The sequence below is a fragment of the Lynx canadensis genome, chromosome C1 (assembly GCF_007474595.2).
Source record: "Lynx canadensis isolate LIC74 chromosome C1, mLynCan4.pri.v2, whole genome shotgun sequence".
Classification (NCBI taxonomy): Eukaryota; Metazoa; Chordata; class Mammalia; order Carnivora; family Felidae; genus Lynx; species Lynx canadensis.
In genome coordinates, this window is record NC_044310.1 from 85,359,454 (window position 1) to 85,379,469 (window position 20,016).

The 20,016-nt window shown below is 39.0% G+C and overlaps 1 protein-coding gene across 13 annotated transcripts in view; it reads left to right on the forward strand.

Annotated features, from left to right (window-relative positions):
- Positions 1–20,016, forward strand: part of CDC14A (cell division cycle 14A) — a 206,701-nt gene that overhangs the window by 60,286 nt on the left and 126,399 nt on the right. For all 13 annotated transcript variants that reach the window (XR_003971058.1, XM_030326596.1, XM_030326595.1 and 10 more), the window contains exon 5: positions 3,867–3,946. Coding sequence is in view for 12 of the 13 variants with exons in the window: in XM_030326596.1 (XP_030182456.1) it covers positions 3,867–3,946 (80 nt within the window). In the remaining variant the exon portion in view is untranslated. The remainder of the gene's footprint in view (positions 1–3,866; positions 3,947–20,016) is intronic.

Genomic DNA, 20,016 nt, shown 5'->3' on the forward strand with positions numbered 1-20,016 from the left:
ATTAAAAAAATTTAAAAAGGAAATTGAGAGAGTTATTTGGATCCTTGGTACCTAGCATCAAAGTTGATTAAGCAAAAACACAATCACTTTAATTGGTTTACTTCTAGTAGTTAGAAATAAGAAAGCATATGTCCAATGCTATTCTATTGAGAGTTTTCTAGGACTTCCTGGCAAGAGTAGTGTCCTTTGATAAAAGTAATGCATGTGCTCACTCTTCCAGGGGTCAATTAGTAATTGGTAAATGGTACACCAAACACCATGCAGAGGGCTTTTGTTAAGTTTTATCACTCAAAAGTTTGGGAAGGTCCTTTCAGTTTGGGTTTATATATGCTAATATCTAGTGAAGAGAATAGACCGCATATTATTTTTTTCCCTGGGAAGCAGAAAAGGAAAATAAAAATATTTAGAAGATGCTTTGAAATTAATTTTATTCAGAAAATATTTTTAGAAAAATTAGAATATCTGGCACCCAACTTTTGAATATTAAATATAGATTTTATTTTTAGAAAGAGTAGACATTTACTGTTTCACTGATTTATTCTACATTTGAAAAACAAATTAATCCATGTCAGTACAAAATGCAAAACATGTGGAAACTATAAATGTAAAACATGCAGTAAAGTAGAAAGTACTCTTTTCCTTTCTCGCTCCAGTCCTCTCCCAACCCTATTTCTCAGACACGACTACTATTAACAGTTTGAAGTCACCTAGTTTTAAGAAGTCAAGTGGAATGGCATTTAAGAATTTGGAAGAGTAGGAATCTTTTTTCCCAATTTGTGCTGCTGTGGCCTGTGTTTATATTTTCAAGCATATGTGGCGAATGGAAGTACTTTAGGCTTTGGAGTCAGATCTGTGTTCGAATTCTAACTCCATCACAGAACAGCAGCGCGAGTTTGGAAAGTTCCTTACCTTCCTGTGCTTCAGATTTCTCAGCAGCAAGGCTTAGTAAATGTTGCTTTTCTTCTGAGCTTTAATCAGGCCTAGTCTGTCTCTCTTTCTCTTTTAATAGGAGACATATCTAAGAAGATCTGGCATAAGAATCCATGACATGTTTGTTTTTTTTTTTTTAAATAGAATTTGTTATTTTAATGACCCTAGCCTGCATGCATTCAGTAATGCACTCATTTATTACATTTCACCTACTGTCAGGTTGTAAAAGGTCACTGAATTTACCTGCCCCTGGAATCTTCCTGGAATTTAGATGGCCTCTGCCGGGTTTCACTTTGCACTTATTAATAATTGAGCACTGGGATAAAAATAAAAACAGACTCTCATCTTACAGTGTGAGAACATGGGTCATGTGTGCTAAGTCATGCAGGTAAGATGAGTACCCTGTGGGGTATCCAGTCTAAAGAAGTATTTCATGTGGGCTGTCACCTCTCTCCTGCAGAATGGGTGCCTCAAAATGAAAGGGAATTAATGTAATTGCTCCTGAGGAGGGAAATGTATTTTTGCTTTTCAAAGGTTGTTGTATAAGCTTTAATTATGTAATCCAAACACAGAAGCCTTTTACCGCAGCTTTCCCTTTTAGCAGCAGTAGTCAACTTTGCGATACTGCTGCATCTTCAGGCTTGAGAAATCAGTGCATTATAACCAACTCTATTTATAGGGTATAACCTGCCCATTAGGGCACAGCAAAATCCTGTTTTAATATTGGTCTTTAAAGCTATGTTTGGTTTAAATGGATTTTTATGATTATTTGAGCTGCAACTAGAGTTCTGATTCTCCATTTGTAGAATCAGTGACTCACATCTAGATCGTTCTTTTACAGTGGTTTCATTTTCTGTGCTGTTTTTTGTTTCATGTTCAGTTTGCTTTGGTGGTTTGTGCCTTATCAGACCTCCAGGTTTACTTGCCAAATGAATATGGAGCTTTCTTTTTAAAGCTAGAAGTATCTTTTATGTTTTTATTTTAGTTTTCTGTTTATTTTTTATTTTTTACTTTGAGAGAGAGAGAGAGTGAGAGTGGGGAAGAGGGGCAGAGGGAGAGAAAGAGAGAATCTTAAGCAGGCTCCATGCTCAGTGTGGAGTCTGATGTGGGGCTCGATCCCATGATGCTGAGATCATGATCTGAGCTGAAATCAAGAGTTGGATACTCAACTGACTGAACCGTCCAGTCACCCCAGTTTCCTTTCTTTAGAGAAGACAGAATTGAGGTATTTTCTAGTCCTGAAATTATTAATAAGTAAATACACATAATGTATTGCTAATGAGGTAGCTTAAAACTCAAAGAAAATTTTCAAGTAAAGAGGAAAGTCCTACTTTTTAGGAACTGAGACTCTGCCCCTCTTGTTGAAATGTACAGGGTGTTCAAATAATGCCATTAATTCTAGGTGGAGAGGGTTTTTAGGAATAAAATTTGATTCCAACTATAGAGGAAAAGCACTGATGCCCTCAGCCCCAAGTTAGAATATTACATTATACTTAGAATAAAATCAAAGTCTGCCAATGGCTTGTATTGCTCTTCACTATTTGGCCACTAGTTGCTTCTCCTTCCCACGTTCTAGCCACGCTGCTGATCCCTTGTCCAACCCACCACACTCTTTCCCTTGCAAGGATGGTGGCCCTTGTGATTCCTACTGCCTGGCAAGCTGTTCTTCCTTTCCCCTGCTCTCCCCTGGGTTTCCCCCTGCATATCTTACCCTATATGTCTCCCGGGCACCCCTCTCAAGCAGCCCCTTTCTTTTTTTTTTTTTTTTCAACGTTTATTTATTTTTGGGACAGAGAGAGACAGAGCATGAACGGGGGAGGGGCAGAGAGAGAGGGGGACACAGAATCGGAAACAGGCTCCAGGCTCTGAGCTGTCAGCCCAGAGTCCGACGCGGGGCTCGAACTCACAGACCGCGAGATCGTGACCTGGCTGAAGTCGGACGCTTAACCGACTGCGCCACCCAGGCGCCCCTCAAGCAGCCCCTTTCTATTCTCTTTCCAGAACTTTGTTTATTTCCTTTTGAGCACTTAACTCAGATGGTATTTATTTTTGTTAATTATTGTCTTTGTCTCATTAGAATGTAAATTCTATTACAAGAACAGAAGTACCTGATACAGTGCCTGCCACATATCATATAGTCAATATGTTGATTAAGTTGTTTACTGGTTTTAAGAGCTCATTTTTGTTTCTTTAAGATTAGTTTATCATGCTGGACCAGAGGGATTTAAGTATCTTGGATATCAACAGTCCAGCCAGTGTGTTTTCTTTTTTTTTTTTTTTTTAAATTTTTTTTTTCAACGTTTTTTTTTTTTTTTATTTATTTTTGGGACAGAGAGAGACAGAGCATGAACGGGGGAGGGGCAGAGAGAGAGGGAGACACAGAATCGGAAACAGGTTCCAGGCTCCGAGCCATCAGCCCAGAGCCCGACGCGGGGCTCGAACTCACAGACCGCGAGATCGTGACCTGGCTGAAGTCGGATGCTTAACCGACTGCGCCACCCAGGCGCCCCCAGCCAGTGTGTTTTCTAATGCTGTTACCTGCATTCATTTTCACCCGCTTCGTTGTGATTTTATTTTATTGTGCTGACAGTGCACAGTCCAATAATGGAAGTAGAATTGTTCTGCTCCCCAAAGGGAAAGCACTGCCATTGTGCCTGTTCAATGCGCCTTGTAAACAGCCCTGGATGGCCTCTTTATGGATCTGCCGTCTATCTCTAAGCTCTATCCATTCCTCAGCCAAAGGCTGCAGCTCAGCTTCAAGCTGGAAAAGAAATTTTGGCAGCTCGGTTGCTATCTTTTAAAGGTCAGCATTAATTGTCACCATGACTGACAGTTTGTCAGAGTGGAAAAGGGGAAATGCAAATTTGGTGAGTAGTTAAATTAGTTTCGTATCATTCTTTGATGGTGTTCTAAATGTTGCTCTTTCTCTGTCTTAGGTAATCTACTTAAAGAAGACACCAGAAGAAGCCTACAGAGCACTGCTATCTGGCTCAAACCCCCCCTATCTTCCCTTCAGGTATAACTCTTGTGAGACTTGGGCTAATGGCACTTGGCTAGGCAGCTGCCGCTGTAGAGTTGGATTACTACTGTTTTTTAATTGTCTTTAGACTGTGACTATGATGTTGTATGGAATAAAAGAGATGTTAGTTTTTATTTTATTTTTGTAGAGTTCCCCCCCTCCCCATCTAACTAAGAATAAAATCGCTTTTTAAAAAATATTTTTTGGGGTTAACTTATTTTGAGAGAGAGAGAACGAGTGGGGAGGGGCAGAGAGAGAGGGAGACACAGAACTCAGCGCAGGCTCCAGGCTTTGAGCTGTCAGCACAGAGTCTGACGTGTGGCTCAAACCCATGAACTATGAAATCATGACCTGATGCAAAGTTGGACGCTCAACTAATTGAGCCACCCAGGCACCCCTAGCTTTTTCTTTTTAGGAATTAATTTTCTCCTTGAACCCTTTCTATGTCTTGAGGAAGGCTGTCTCTCATTACAGTGTTGGGAAATATTTTTTTAAGTATCAGCTGAAGGTCTTTAAATTTTTTTAAAGTTTATTATTTATTTTGGGAGAGAGAGAGAGTGAGCAGGGAAGGAGCAGAGAGAGACAGAGAGAGAGAGAGAGAGAGAGAGGGAGAGGGAGTCACAAGTGGGTTCCACAGGATCAGTGCAGAGCCTGATGTGGGGCTTAAAGTCATAGAACTGTGAGATTATGACCTGAGCTGAAACCAAGAGTCAGATGCTTAATCAGGTGAGCCACCCAGGTGCCCCATCAGCTGATGGTCTTTTAAAAATTTTAGGTAAACTTGAGCCTGTTTAAAAAATGGAAGGGAACATACAGCCAAACTCCTACAACAGTCATTTCTGATAGAATTATGAATGATTTTAACAGTTTTACCTTTTTGCTTATTTGTGTGTCCAAACCTACAAGCATATGCATTTCTTATTGTTGTTACTAATCTCATATTACCAATTACAATGAACGGAAGGAATAGCAAAGATTGAGGATGCCTCTTTGTCTGACTTCCTTACTGTCCTGTAAACTCAGAGGGCAGGTCCTGGTGCCCGACACTTAAAAGTGCTCTTAGTAAATATTTGAATGAATAAATCAATACTAAATCCCTTAAGATCCAAGGGGCTCCCACCTCTGTTTCTCAGGCCACAGGAGAGGGCCTTAATTAGGCACAGGGTAGGTGCCAAGGTGGGGAGGAGGAATGGGGGAGATATTGCCCTAATGTGCTTGATCTTCTTGATCCGCTTGACTGTCTCAGTGAAGTCAGAGGAGAGTAGTGAGAGGAAAATGTCCTCCAGCAATCTAGAGTATGAACGAATTAGCGATTGAAGGACAGATAAAAACTGACAGTTTATGTATAGGAGCTTTTTAACATGGAGACAAAGCTTGTTTTTTGCCTTCCCCTTCTACTGGCTTCTATAATTTGAAAGTCCTTTGTAAAATACAATCCTAACTTTTAGAAAAAGATAATTATTTCAATCAGTTTGGGCTGGTGTAACAAAGTGCCGTGGACTTGGTGGCTTATAAACAATAGAAAGGTATTTCTCAGTTCTGGAGGCGAGATCTGGGTGGTCACGTTCTGGTGAGGGATGCAGACTGCTAACTTGTATCCTTACATGGTAGAATGAGAGTGAGAACGATCTCTGGGGTGCCCTTTATGATGGCACTAATCCCCTTCATGAGGGCTTCACCCTCATGACCTAATCACCTCCCAAAAGTCCCACCTCCTAATACCATCAGCTTGGGGATTAGGGTTTCAACATGTGCATTTTGGGGGGACACTAACATTCAGTCCATTGTGGTAATAATAATAATATTAATCATTCTACTAAGTTTTAAACAAAGTGGTTAAGAATATATGTCTTGGAGGCCGAGACACTGGGTTTAAAGGCTCATTCTGCTTTTTACTACATGTGGTAAGTACAAGCACCTTGAGCAAGTTATTTATTCTCTCTGAGCCTCAGTTTCCTTTTCTGTAAAATGGCTTTAGGGCTATTCTGGGGATTAAATGAAGTAATTCATTTATGATTATGCCTGGCTTTTGTTTTTCTCCTCGTTATTAGTACTGTTACTATTATTAATAAGAAATAAGGATTTTCCACAAGGATATAAATATGAATAGGAAGTATTTCTTCCTAATGATCTCAGCTTCTAGTTGGGGCAGGCAGACCTCTAGGCACATAATTAACTGTCAAATAGTTAGGTTGTACAAAAATAGAAGACAAGACTAATTCTGACAGAGATTTGGAAAAGGATCAGACTCATTTAAACTGAGCTTTCATTTTTTTTTTAACGTTTATTTACTTATTTTGAGAAGGGAGAGAGAAAGAGCGAGCACATGGACACAAGTGATGGAGGGATAGACAGAGGGAGAGAGAAGAGAATTCCAATCAGACTCCTTGCTGTCAGCACAGAGCCCAACTTGGGGTTCGAGCACACGAACCATGAGATCATGACCTGAGCTGAAACGAAGAGTCAGATGCTCAACCGACTGAGCCATCCAGGCGCCCTGCACTCTAAGTTGTATCTTTCTGATAACCCAAGACATCAAGAGTTGTGTTTACATTAAGCTGTGTTTATTTCTAACTCCAAACTCTTCATAAACTATACATTTGAAAAAGAAAATACCACAAAGTAGTATATTTATGATTTAGTAAAGCATTAATTTTTAAAATTATTATTGTTATTTACTTATTTTTTCAAGTACTCTCTATACCCAACATGGGGCTTGACCTCATGACCCCAAGATCAAGAGTTGCTTGCTCTTCCAACTTAATGAGCTAGGTGTCCGCTCCCCTCCTATTTTTTTTAAAGTTTAGTAAAGAATTTAGTTGAAAGAATACTATTCCAGAATAGTTTTCTGGAATTAGACTGAAGAAGCTTAATTTTTTCCTAATCAAGATAAGATGTGAGTTGATTTTAGTCTCTACGTCAGGCCAACTAAGGCTAATGTAATATTGTTAACAACCATCTTACATTTCTGGTCTGCCATCATTGCCTTGGCCTTTATTTGTAATCTGGATTCTGTCATCCACTAGGTTGCTTACACTATTTGTTGCTAAATTATAATTTTCTCTTCATTGTCTAGATTTTTAAAAACCTTTTTTTAAAAAGTTTTTATTTATTTAAGCAATCTCTACACCCAACATAGAGCTTGAACTCATGACCCTGAGTAGCATGCTCTTAAGAGTAGCATGTTCTTCTTGTTGAACCAGCCAGGGGCCCCTAGACTTTTTTTTTTTTTAAAGCAAGAGAGAATAGCAGGGGGAGAGGGAGTGAGAATCCCAAACAGGCTCCACATTCAGCATAAAGTCAGACATGGGGTTTGATCCCACGACTGTGAGATCATGACCTGAGTTGAAATCAAGAGCCTGGCGCTTAACCGACTGAGCCACCCAGGTGCCCTAGATTTTTTTTTTTTTTTTAAATCTACTCCTGCCTTAACACTTTCATTTAAAAAACAAGAAGCCTTGAAAGAACTTCTATTTAAGTGCAATTGCTTTATTATTTAAAGTTTTTAAAAAATGAAGACCAGTTTGAAGGCTTGTCAAAGTATGGCTGGTATCTTTATGTGCCCCTCCATCAGATTCCTGTTTCCATTTGTGCTCTATACTTTTAATGTCTTTCTAATAAAGAAATTTTAAGGCTACTGTGAACTTAAATAATGCTCTTCTTCAAGATTTATTCATTTAATAAAAATGTATCTAAGCAATCTTTTCTGTGAAGCCTTTCCTCATTTTTCTAGAGAGGCTTGGTAGGTCCTTTGCCTGTAATTCCCCATTATATTTTGTGTATTGCATTTTGTGTATTACATTTGCTACATACATAATTAAAGCAAATGTCTTGTATTTATTTGTTTGCATGGGTGACTCTTCACCAAATATGGCTGACTCTTCTCTTGAGGACTGGGATTAGGCTCTTATTTGTGTGCCAGGGAATAGATACATTAATTTATTTATGGATTTTTCTGTGCTAGTCACTGTGATAGTCTTATGGATCTTAGGAGGATAAGGACAGCAAGGTATTTGTTCTGGGGAACTCAGTGCATAGTTTGTAAGTATGTAGGTATGTAAGACAATTGTCGTGCTTTGTTCAATTCAGGAGATAGGTACTATGGGACGACTGAAGAAGGAGGTTTAAACCTGAAACTGGGGATTGGAGGAGATGTTAGAGGTAGGCACCATGATTGCCTTTTCATGCTAGGATGAAAACTGGAAAATAACAATCCAGGTGTTGATTTTAGGTGCTGTGATTTCATTTGCATGGCTTAGCTTGTCTTTTATAATGGTAGGTTAGGCAGGATATTATACATTATGATGTTTGCAGTACAGGCACATTACTATAACTGAAAGGACTGTCTGACTGAGGTTTTTCTTTTGGATTTATCTTAAAAAACTGTAGATTATAGATTTATATTACCTTAGGTAAACATTCTGTAAAGATGAGGGAAATAAAAAGAGTTGGGTAACTTGACTGCCTATTCTTTTTTTTCACCCAGTTTTATTGAGATGTAATTGACATCAATGATTATCACAATAAATTTAGTTAACATCCATCATGTCAAAGAGTTGCAAAAAAAAGTTTTTCCCCCTTTTGAGGAGAACTTTTAGGACCTATTCTCTTAGCACCTTTCAAGTCTACCATACAGCAGTGTTAACTGTAGTCATCATGTCGTACATTACATCTTCAGTAGTTATTTTATAACTGAAAGTTTGTACCTTTGACCACCTTCACCCGAATCCCCATTTACTGCTTAGTCTTGATTACATTGATTATAGTAGACTTTAGAGATAGTTGAATTTCTGGCTGTTGTGACACTCAAGGAGTGTTTGTTGTGATGTTACTGTTTGCAAGTCAGTATTAGGGTGTTCCATTTAATTGTAAAGTAAATGCGTCAAAAAATGTACTTTTGCTTGTATTAAGGATAGCCAATGTGTTTGTCAAGAGTGACGTTGGCTGAAAACTAGAGGAAGAGGGTATTTTTCACCTACTTAAGTTCTTTGAGTCCATCCATCTTTAGTGTTGGCTTGGCAGTTGGCCTTCCAGGGAACAAGGGCCTTTCAGTTCTAGGGTCAGAGTCAGCAGAGTTTGAATTGGCAAGCCTGGTGTGAATCTTCTTAGGTACTTTTCCTTTCAGCGTACTACCAGACTCATAGTCTATACTATTGACCAATTGTTCTACAAACTCATATTAATTGTGCTTGTCTAAGGTCCCATGAGACCACCAACTCTGAGTGCAGTTCTCAGATTGTTTTCTTGGCAGTCAGTGGCAGTGGTTTTCAAATCTGCATTCTCTGACGTTCATAAAACAGTATTTGTGAAAACTCTAAGCCTTGCAAAACATGGAAATTGCACAACTCTTCATTTTGATCTCTTTTGTGCTTTTAAATTTGTTTTACACTTACTTATTTGTTTATTCATCCATATGTGTCAGTTTGGTAAGTTTTTTTAGTATCGATGATGATTCATAAATCTGCTAAAGTCAAGTTTTCTATGACATATAATATTAAGTGGGGAGTGAAACAGTACAGACAATAAAGAACATCCAGAGTCCCAGTTTTGAAGACAAATACAGAAAGCATGACATGACAAACATTGACTAGGTACAGAGGTGAGGCTGAGGTAAGGGTGCTCTGCTGATACCCAATGGAATAAAGCTGGTTGAATGTTGAATGTTCCATCTCCAACTATTAGTTTAGTTTTTCTATTTTTTTTTTTTTTTTTTTTTTTTGCAAGTCTCTTCCTGGATAGGCCCAGGAATGCATTTTTGTGTAGCTATTTTATTTTAGCTTGGGGAAGAGGCTAGACCTATAGGTAGTATTTCCCAAAGTTATGTTGGTTCTTATACTTGGTTTTAAAAAGTCTGAGAGGTTTTAAAAAATACTGGTGCCTGGTTCTACTCCTGGAAATGTTGACATAATTGGTCTGGGGTATTAGGTTTGGGTATTGGGATTTTCAGAAACTTTCTACATAATTCCAGTATGCTGCCAAGTTTGAGAAACATGGCTCTATGTGATCTGCTGTGGCAAAATAAAAATAAAAATAATAAAAAGATTCAAAGGTCAAGTAAGTTTAGAACTCTCCATCTTGGAGGTTTAAAAAGCACATTCTTGGGGTGCCTAGGTGGCTCACTCAGTTGAGCGTAGGACTCTTGGTTTCTGCTCAGACCATGATCTTGAAGTTTGTGAGTTTGAGCCCCACCTTGGCCTCCATGATGATGGTGAGGATCCTGCTTGGGATTCTCTTTCTCCCTTTCTCTCTGCCCTCCCTGCTCATGTGCTCACTCTCTCTCTCAAAATAAATAAACTTAAAATAAAAAAATGAAAAGCACATTCTCATTTTAAAGATTCTGAATGGCTCTGAGTAATAGAGAGATCTGTTTGACTTAGTTTAACGCCAGCTCTTCCAAAGTACTTCATCCTGAATCCCTTCCCACTCCCTGCAGTTTCTGTTCCTATCCGGCAGCACCAGTGTTCTGAAACATTCTAGGACACATTTCCTGATCCACACCTGTGTGGAACAAAGTGGATCTCTTGGGATTAGAATAATATGCTGTCATTTGTGGAACTGTTTTTATGTTGTTTCCTGAGAGTCTTGGAAATAGATGGCTTGTCAAATGATAGCATTTTATCTACTATGAACAGGAACATACAACTTTTCTCTTAGAGCACGTGTGAGACTAGAAAACCTTTCTTACCAGAGGACCCACAAACCTCCCAAAGGCAGTCCTTTAAAGACATTTGTCATTAAAATGAATCTGTACTGTTTGTATTAAGGGAGGGGTTTGTTGTGTTTTGGGGATGACCCTTAGTGATATCCCTGTTGCTGAGCTGTGTCTTAATGTGGCTGAGTCTTAGTGGGAAATCTCTGAAGCAATGACTCTAGATCATCTGGGCATGCCAGAACTTGTAGTTCTCTGAACAAAGGCTCAAAGGGGTCAACCACTTAGAACTTGGCATTAGGCTGCCTTCTTTCTTCTAAAGCAAAGTAAACATGTGCTGGTAGATGTTAGATGTTATTATAAAATCTATCTCTTCACAGGAAACGTTGGGCCAGATATTTGTTAACTTAAATATGATATTGTGATTTTTGTCAAAGTGTATTTAGCAATTAACTTTGTATTTCAAAGGGAAAGTTTTCCTTACCATGTTTTTCTCTTGAGTATCAAAAATATAGAAACAATTTATTTTATCCTTTTAAAGATTTTATTTTCGTTTTCAATTTTTCCTTCTGATGGCTACCTCTTTGCTTCTCAGTGGTGATCTTTGGGGTTATTTCTGCCCTCATGGATGTTTAATAAACCTTTGTTTTTAATGCTTGGTATGATGAGAAAGATCTGCATTAGTTTTGAGTACTGAGGTTGTGCCAGTTTCCTGAGTGTTGAAAATAGATAAAAGTAGATGGCCTATCCAGTACAAACTGTTGAATCCATTCTCAACAGCTAGGGCATGTTGAGTAACTTGGACTACCATGAAAAGCAGTCTCTTTATCAGATTTTTCTTCTTATAGTGGTAAATAAGCACCATTATATAGGATCTGAGAACAGAAACAACTGTCAGGGTCTTTATGACCCACTAACTACATGTAAGGAAGTGAGTTACATCTATTCTGTTTTTGGAACATGGCAGTGCTTCAATGTGAAAATTGGTTCAGATAACTTTTTTTGTTATTCTTATTTTTACGGTCCCAGATGGGTGTTACCAGACTTTCTACTGAAGAGTCAGTGATAAAGGTGGTTTAGAAAAAGATTGCAATCATTTACATTAATGAACATAGTTATTTTGTTGAATGTCTTGTAGATGAAGCTCTTTTTGATACCTGGATTAAAGACAATTTACTATTATTTTTATCTGTGAAGCAGAATTAATGTGGTTAAATGGGTGGCACTCACATGTGGATAAAAGGCCCAGAGCACAGTGCTTGATCTGTTTTTTTGGTGCCCGTTATTGTTAGTTCTAAACAGATCCTATTCTGCTGACTTTATGTAACCTTTTAAGCCATGATTTAGAAATGAATTTTTACATATCCGTTTCTTTAGATGAACAGAGAGATTACTGTATGGCCTTACATTAAATCTGAAAAGCAGGAGATTCTGTATTCTGTGTTTGTTAGGTACTGGTTGTGTTCAGCTTTTGATTTTGCTGCCCCATGAAGTCATTTGATTTTGCTCTTTGAGTGGGAGATGGCTCTGTTCTCCCTACGAATTCTCATCAAATACCTTTTCATCTTGTAGCCTAGGTGATACAAGCAATCAGCTCTTTCTTTTCTCTGGAGCTAGTACATATGTGTCATGGATTTGTTCAGAGACTGGAAGTCAAGTATAGTTTGGATAATTATGTGAATATTTTGGGGCATTGTCTAGTTCCCAGGTATCCATACAATATAGTCTAGAGCTGAACTGTCCAGTATGGTAGCTAGCAGCTTTGTGTGCTTTTGAGCACTTGAAATTTGTTTAGTCCAAACTGAGACTGTAAGTTAAAGATATATATTGGATTTTGAAGATTTGGTATAAAAAATGTAAAATGTCTTCTTTATAATTATGTTGATTAAGAAAATATGTTACTAATTGATTTCACTTGTTTCTTTTTCTTTTTTAAATATGGTTTTGAACAAAATTAAAATTATAATTTTGGTTCTCTTTTGTGGACAGCATCATATTTCCGTTGGACAGCAATGACCTAGATTGAATTTTCATTATTGTACATAGTTTATGATTCAAAATTGTTTTATATAATTTTTGTTTTGTTGGGTCAGTTGTTCCCAGCCACTAGAGTTGTTCAGATATAAGATGAATGATTTCCTGGTAGTGATCATTTATTCATTCATTTGACATCTAAAACATTAATGGACCCAACACTGTGCTAGACTCTGGGCATGCAGACATAAAGGACACATAAAGGTCCTTAAGAAGCTCATGTTCTTGGGGCGCCTGGGTGGCTCAGTCGGTTGAGCGTCCGACTTCAGCTCGGGTCATGATCTCACAGTCTGTGAGTTCGAGCCCCGCGTCGGGCTCTGTGCTGACAGCTCAGAGCCCGGGGCTGTTTCAGATTCTGTGTCTCCCTCTCTCTCTGACCCTCCCCCATTCATGCTCTGTCTCTCTCTGTCTCAAAAATAAATAACCGTTAAAAAAATTTTTTTTTTTAAAAAGAAGCTCATGTTCTTGTGCGGTTGTGTAGTTGTATTTAGGTCAGTGCTTGGAAGGTGCTTAGATGAATCTTTGAGATGCTTTCCAACCCATTGCTCTGAAGATATTGGCATACCTCCCAACTATTTGTTATCCAGAGAACTCACAGAGAATCATGGAATTAAAACATACGTAGATCATAGCCATCCCCAATATTTCTTCTGTCAGCTCTTTTGTATTCTTTAGTGTAGTCTCTACATTTTATTTATTTATTTATTTATTTATTTATTTATTTATTTATTTATTTAATGTTTGTTTATTTTTGAGACAGAGAGAGACAGAGTGTGAATGGGGGACAGGCAGAGAGAGAGGGAGACACAGAATCCGAAACAGGCTCTGGTCACTGAGCTGTCAGCACAGAGCCCAACATGCGACTCATACCCATGAACCACCAGATCATGACCTGAGCTGAAGTCAGACGCTTCGGCAGAACCACCCAGGTGCCCCTGTAGTCTCTACATTTTAAACCCTGTGACTCTGTTCTTTATTCTTTCTTCATTTCCAACAGCTTCATTACCGGAAATGCCTTCTTATTGCTTTGTGTGAATATGTTCTTTCATCTCCCGTTTTGGCTCCTCATTATTAACATTTATAAGGTTGCTTCTTTCACAGTGATGTCTAGATTCTTAGGCTACAAGCAGTGGTATGTTGGTAAACAGGCTCTGTAAGTAAAAAGGGTTTGTTGATTTCTGTGGTGTAAATACAGCCACCAATGCTAATTTGGGTTCTGAAAATTCTTGAATATTCAGTAATCACTTTGTGGGAGCCTATGCTCTATGACAATAGTGGGATTCAGCACTTTCTCTTTTTATCTCATTGTGGATGGTGGTTCTAGTTTTCTTAAATTTAATGTTTCTTCTATTGCTTCTCTGGAAAATAAATGCAAAAATATAATAAAGTTCCAGTTGCTTCATCTATTCAAATATTCATTTAGTTTTTCATTCAACAAATATTTGTTGACTGCCAGCCACTCCCAAGGTCATAGTTAGTGGATTTTTATAATCATTTCATAATACTTTCATGGTTCATTTGGCTACTATGCTGGACGTCACACTTACAAAGAGAGTTGTTGTGATGGATGGAGTTTAGATGGTCTGGCATGAGGTTGGGTTAAATTTGTATTTGGATGTGTCTGAACAACTGTTGTCTGTAACCTTAGTCTTCCATATTGGGGAGGAATGTAGGATTTCTTCTTCAGCAGAGATGAGTGATTAGAAACCCTGGGTGTTGGGATATGAACTTCTCTCTGAATGAAGAGCAGCATGGTGTTTACCTATCTAAGGGAGTTAATGCAATGCATGGTAAAACTATCATGACAGATAAAGGTAAGGGCTGTGGTGTCCCCAGACAGCATTGGGTGTGCATAGTTTTTCCCACAGTTGAAGTCTGTGGATTTCAGTGGTCCTTTGTGGGAGAGGTAACAAACAATACATGTCCTCTTATTCAACTCAGTAAATATTTGGCTCAATAAATATGAATGAATGAGTGAATGAATACATTGATAAATGAGTGAAAAAGCAAACTGGGAGTTACGTAAACAATTGGGAGCTGTAGTTGCGATAAAAACTGTGGGAGTTTAAAACTTTATATCACATTAGTGTAGTGATGTAAGTTGTAAAAGCTCTTTATAGTCTCTCTAAAGTGTCTGGGTTAAAATAAAAGTGTGTTTAATATCACTTGACAAGCTCCTTTACTTAATTGAAATGTTTATTCAATATCTCTATTTTGTGCTAAGCAGTATGTTAGATACTAGGGAGAGAAGGGTAAGTAAAAAATGTATACATCCTGTCTTCTTTGAGGCTGTTACAGAGAGAGGCAGAGAATCAAATAAGCATGCCATGATATGTCAAACTATAGTTGATTAAGTACAATAAAAAAAAGTTGGGGACCTGCTCTAGCCAGGGTGGGGTTGAGGTTTTTCCCTGGAGACTTTGATCTTTGAGTTGGGATCTGAAGGACAGGTAGGGTAACTTAGGCAGAAGGCAGCAGGTGACCTGTGACCAGCAGGAGCAAAGGTCCTGTGGTGAGATCAGAGAGCCCTCTCGGAGGACCTCAGGCAAGGTGTGATGGGCAGATTGTAGAGGGGCATAAAATGAGGAGGCCTACGCAGGCAGGGCCAGATATCACCAGGATACGTTCGTTGACATTTTGAACTTTCCTGTGAGAACAGCGGAAGTCAGTGAAGGGTTATAGTCGAAGAGTGACTGGATCTGATGTGCTTTAAAACAGATATCACTCTGGTTGCTGCTAGAAGACTGATTAGCAAGGAGAGGTGGGGGGTGGAAAAGCTGTTGCGGGAGTCCACCTGAGAGGTGGCGGGGGCGGGGTATCAGAGAAGTCAGTGCAGGCAGTTAAGAGGGGAAGGTAATGGGACACTGTGGTGGACAGGATAAGGGGAATGAGAGATGCAGGGACGTCTGAGTTCTAGCGTGAGGGGTTGTGGAAGCTGCCTCTTTTACGGGATAGCGCTGGAGGACTGGATTATCATTGTTGTTTTGGGGGGGCAGCTGCAAGAGGGTCTTCTTTCACAATGAATGTGAGATGCCTTAAGACACCCAAATGAGAAGGTCATGTATGTGGTTAAAAAAATATATTTATTTATTTAGAGAGACAGAGAGAGAGAGAGTTAGAGCAAGTGGGGGAGGGGCAGAGGGAGGGAGGTTCCCACGAACCTTGAGATCATGACCTGAGCCGAAATCAAGAGTCGGATGCTCAACCCACTGAGCCATCTCAGGTGCCCCTAGTTTGTGCTAGAGACAGAAATTTGAGGGTCATTGGTAGATTGATGGCAGTTTATATGGATTAGATTATGTAGGGCAGTTCTCAAAATGTGCTCCTTTCTACCAGCTTCATCAGTACCCTCCTGGAAACCTGTTAGAAACGCAGATTTTCAGGTTCTGCCCCCATTGGATCAGGATTTCTGGTGGGATCCAGCATTCTGAGTTTAAGGAACCATCCAGGTGATGCTGATACATGGGAACTCGTCCTGGACTAGGGAGAGGGCATGGAGTGAGAAGAATTTGAGTCTGGGATTGAACCTTGAGAAGCTCTAACTTTTAAGGATTTGGAGGAGAAGGATGGCTTTGCCAGGGAGATTGGGTAGTAGCAGTGTGTGGAGATATAGAAGAAAAATCCAGGAAGCCAGTGAAGACAGTATTCAAAGGAGTATTATTATTGCTGACAAATTCAGTAAAATGATGCTTGGGAAATGTTCCCTGGGTTTAGAAGAAGCAGATCCAGAGAGACAGAAAGTAGATTACTGATTGCCTGCAAGTGGGGAGGGAAAGTGAGCAGTCACTGTAAATGGGCACTGAATTTCTTTTTGGGGGGCTATAGCTCTTTTGGAATTAGTGGTAATAGGAATTGTGAATATACTAAAAGAAATCACTGACTTGTACACTTTAAAAAGGATAAATTGTGAATTTTATCTCTATTAAAAACAAAGCCCCCCAGGTGTAGCAATATGAAGATAATTGGTAACTTTAGTGTGACATGTTTGTGGTGTGGACGAGGGTGGAAACCGATCAGAGGGTGTTAAGATGTGAGAGGAGGGAAAATGGAGCAGGGGGAGAAGTAATTCTTCAGAGAAGTCTTGTTTTAAAATTTTTTTTTAATGTTTTATTTTACTTTTTTTTTTTTTTAAATATTGAGCAAGTCTTTTTTTTTTTTAATTTTTTTTTTCAACGTTTATTTATTTTTGGGACAGAGAGAGACAGAGCATGAACGGGGGAGGGGCAGAGAGAGAGGGACACACAGAATCGGAAACAGGCTCCAGGCTCTGAGCCATCAGCCCAAAGCCTGACGCGGGGCTCGAACTCACGGACCGCGAGATCGTGACCTGGCTGAAGTCGGACGCTTAACTGACTGCGCCACCCAGGCGCCCCTGTTTTATTTTACTTTTTAAGAGACAGCGGGGGACAGAGCATGAGCAGGGGAGGGGCAGAGAGAGAGAGGGAGACACAGAATCGGAAGCAGGCTCCAGGCTCTGAACTGTCAGCACAGAGCCCGACACGGGGTTTGAACTCATGAATTGCGAGATCATGACCTGAGCCAAAGTTGGATGCTCAACCGACTGAGCCACCCAGGCGCCCCTGAAGAAGTCTTGTTTTAAAGAGGAGTCTCAAGAGAGGGTGGTGGTTGAAGGGAGATGTCGAGTCAAGAAAGTTTGGGACAGTTTTTTTTTTTTTTTTTTCTTTTAAAGATGGTAGAGACCTGAAAGTGTTTAAATTCTGTTGGGAAGGACCCAGAGGAGATACCTGGAGAAGAAAGTGATCATCAGTTGTGTTGAATAATGATACAGTTTCAGACTCAAAGGGACTTCTGTAGTTTAATGGAGCCTGGTATTTTCCTAACCATCTCTATTTCTTAGAAAAAAATAGGTGAAAAATAATCCTGAAGCAATCCTCCAATTCAAACTTGAACGTAGTATGGGGCAGGTATCTTGCTGCCTTCCAGGGTCATTCTTAGATGCTTCTGACTGTATTGGGTGGTTGAGGGAAGGGAAGGGAAGCAGGGAAGATTGATTTGTAACATGGGAGATAATGTTTCTTTTATAGAATAAAATCTCTCAGCTTCTTAAGTGGACTTTCAATCTTATGTCAGTCACTTCCTTCATTCTACCTCCAGAAGAACCCAGTGCTGCCAATTCCTGAGCCTTATGGGACGTTTCTAGTATTAATTAGGTGGATTCTTTGGCTTTGTCACCTTAATATTCCCTTTTCTTGGTTTTCTAATTTACTACCACTCCTCCGATTTCCAGCTTTCACAATTTTATTGCTATCTTCTGCTCTCTTATTCTCCCTGAGCTTGTTGGATTTCTTTCTTAAAAAGCCTTTCAAAATTCTCTTTTTAGTGTGGATTTGGTAGATACATGTGTTCAGTCTGCCATCTCTACCTTCTCATTCTCTCACTTTTTCCCCCCAGAGAACATATAACATGTTTTTGTGTCTGTTCACTTTTATAGCTGCTCTCCTTTGTCTAAGTAGGAGCCAGGTTCCACTAATAAGCCATTTCTCCTGCTCAGTATGGAGGCAGGTTTGGGAACCTATTTGTCCTTGTGCGGTTGTCATGAGGATTAATTCTCCTGAGGAATGGGTGTAATGTCCTTTGGTGTGTCATCTCCTCTCCCCAGTTCTGAGAATGTGACCTAATTTTATCGCATCCCTTATTATATTTCACGCTGTAAATTTCTACCTGTCTTTCCATCCTGCTGTGACTGCTTTATATCCTAATTCTGTCACATGGCATGTTAACTCGTCTTCCTCTCTCAGGTCTATAGATTTGATCACCAGGTCATCAGAGCTCTCTTTTCAGTCACTGGTAAAACTTGTGGCTGTGATAGGCCAAGAGATAGCATGACAGTCTCACCAAACTTTGCAGACAGTCAGAAAGACTGGGTCTGGAGCATTTCTATGACTCATTATCTATGTGAATTCATTTAGGTGAGTCTAGGCATGGGAAAATATACTTCAGAGAATAAGAGCACCTCCAGTTCTTAAAATTGTTTTACTATTTTAAATAAGAAAGTTTTTGTTTTTGTTTTATTTTTTCTTTACTGAAGTAGTGATTTTTAATCTTGGGTCTGCGGAGATAGTTCAGAGAGTCACTGAGTTTGGATGACAAAAAGTGTCTTTGTTTTCACTTATCTTAATTATATTCAATTATAAATGTTGGAAATAAACTATAGTAGTATTAGCAATATGAATGTCACAATAGAAATTACAGACATTTTTATATCCCATTATAATTTTTACATGAATCTTATATATTTCATATCTCTTATTATTTATGTTCATTCCTTCTTCAAAATTATAGTCATCACTAGACCTACTAGGTCTTGTTACATATTAATAAAACAGTAAATAATTAAATATGGTCTTATAAATTATTTTTTTAATATTTTGGTAAATTTAATCGAATTAGTCTTCTGTTATTCATATATATTTTATTTTATTCATTTAAAAACATCATTCTGAGAAGAGGGGTTCACAAGCTTCATCAGATTTCTAAGGGGTCCATGACACATGAAAGATTCTGAAACTTTGACCCAAAGAGACAAGTGCCTGCAAAGGAGTATGTGATTCTTTATATAAACTGCTATTTTGTCTTAGATCCCAAGCTATACCTTTCTCTGGTTTAGTCCATTAAAATTTGCTTTTTAATACATGGTTTGTCTTTACATGATATTTGGAAAAGGGGCTACTTTGCTTTGCACTGACCCATGAGTTCAGATAGCATTAAAAAAATGTCTTGAAATCAGATTTACATATGTAGAATAATCCTTCCTATTAACATAGGTTAACTTTGAAGTTTCAAGAGTGTCTGGGTGGCTCAGTCGATTAAGCAGCTCAGGTCTTGATATCAGGGTCATGGGTTTAAGCCCCTTGTTGAGCGAGGCTTCAGCAAACAAAAAACTTTGAAGCTTCAGAACTTAAACATTTCTTTTAAGTTGCTTTGCTTACTTCCTATTTTTATATTAGGTTATCAGGATGTTGAAATCCAGTGACATTGAAGCTTCATTTTAATTCATGACTTAGCAGCCATAGGTTCAAGTTACATTGGGTGATATAAAACTCAGTTTTATGTTAATTATACGTTAAAGCACTTAAAGGTCCTTTTCTCCCCATGGAGCATCATCTTCTGGCACCTTCCCTACTGTTGCCCTTGAACCAACTTTGTGTGGTGCCTTCGACTTTGCCATTGGCAGGTGCCTGACAGCTCTATTCCTTCAGGTCAGCATTGGGGGCTGGGCAGAGCGACTGAGAGCCTGGAGGTCAAGTTTCTTGCCTTGGACACCTTGGAACATTGCTAGTGTTAAAGCTCCAGTGCCAGTTCTTGCTTAACCTCACCTGAACTTGATACTTCAGTTTTATGTTGCCTAAAGCAGGTTGCTCTA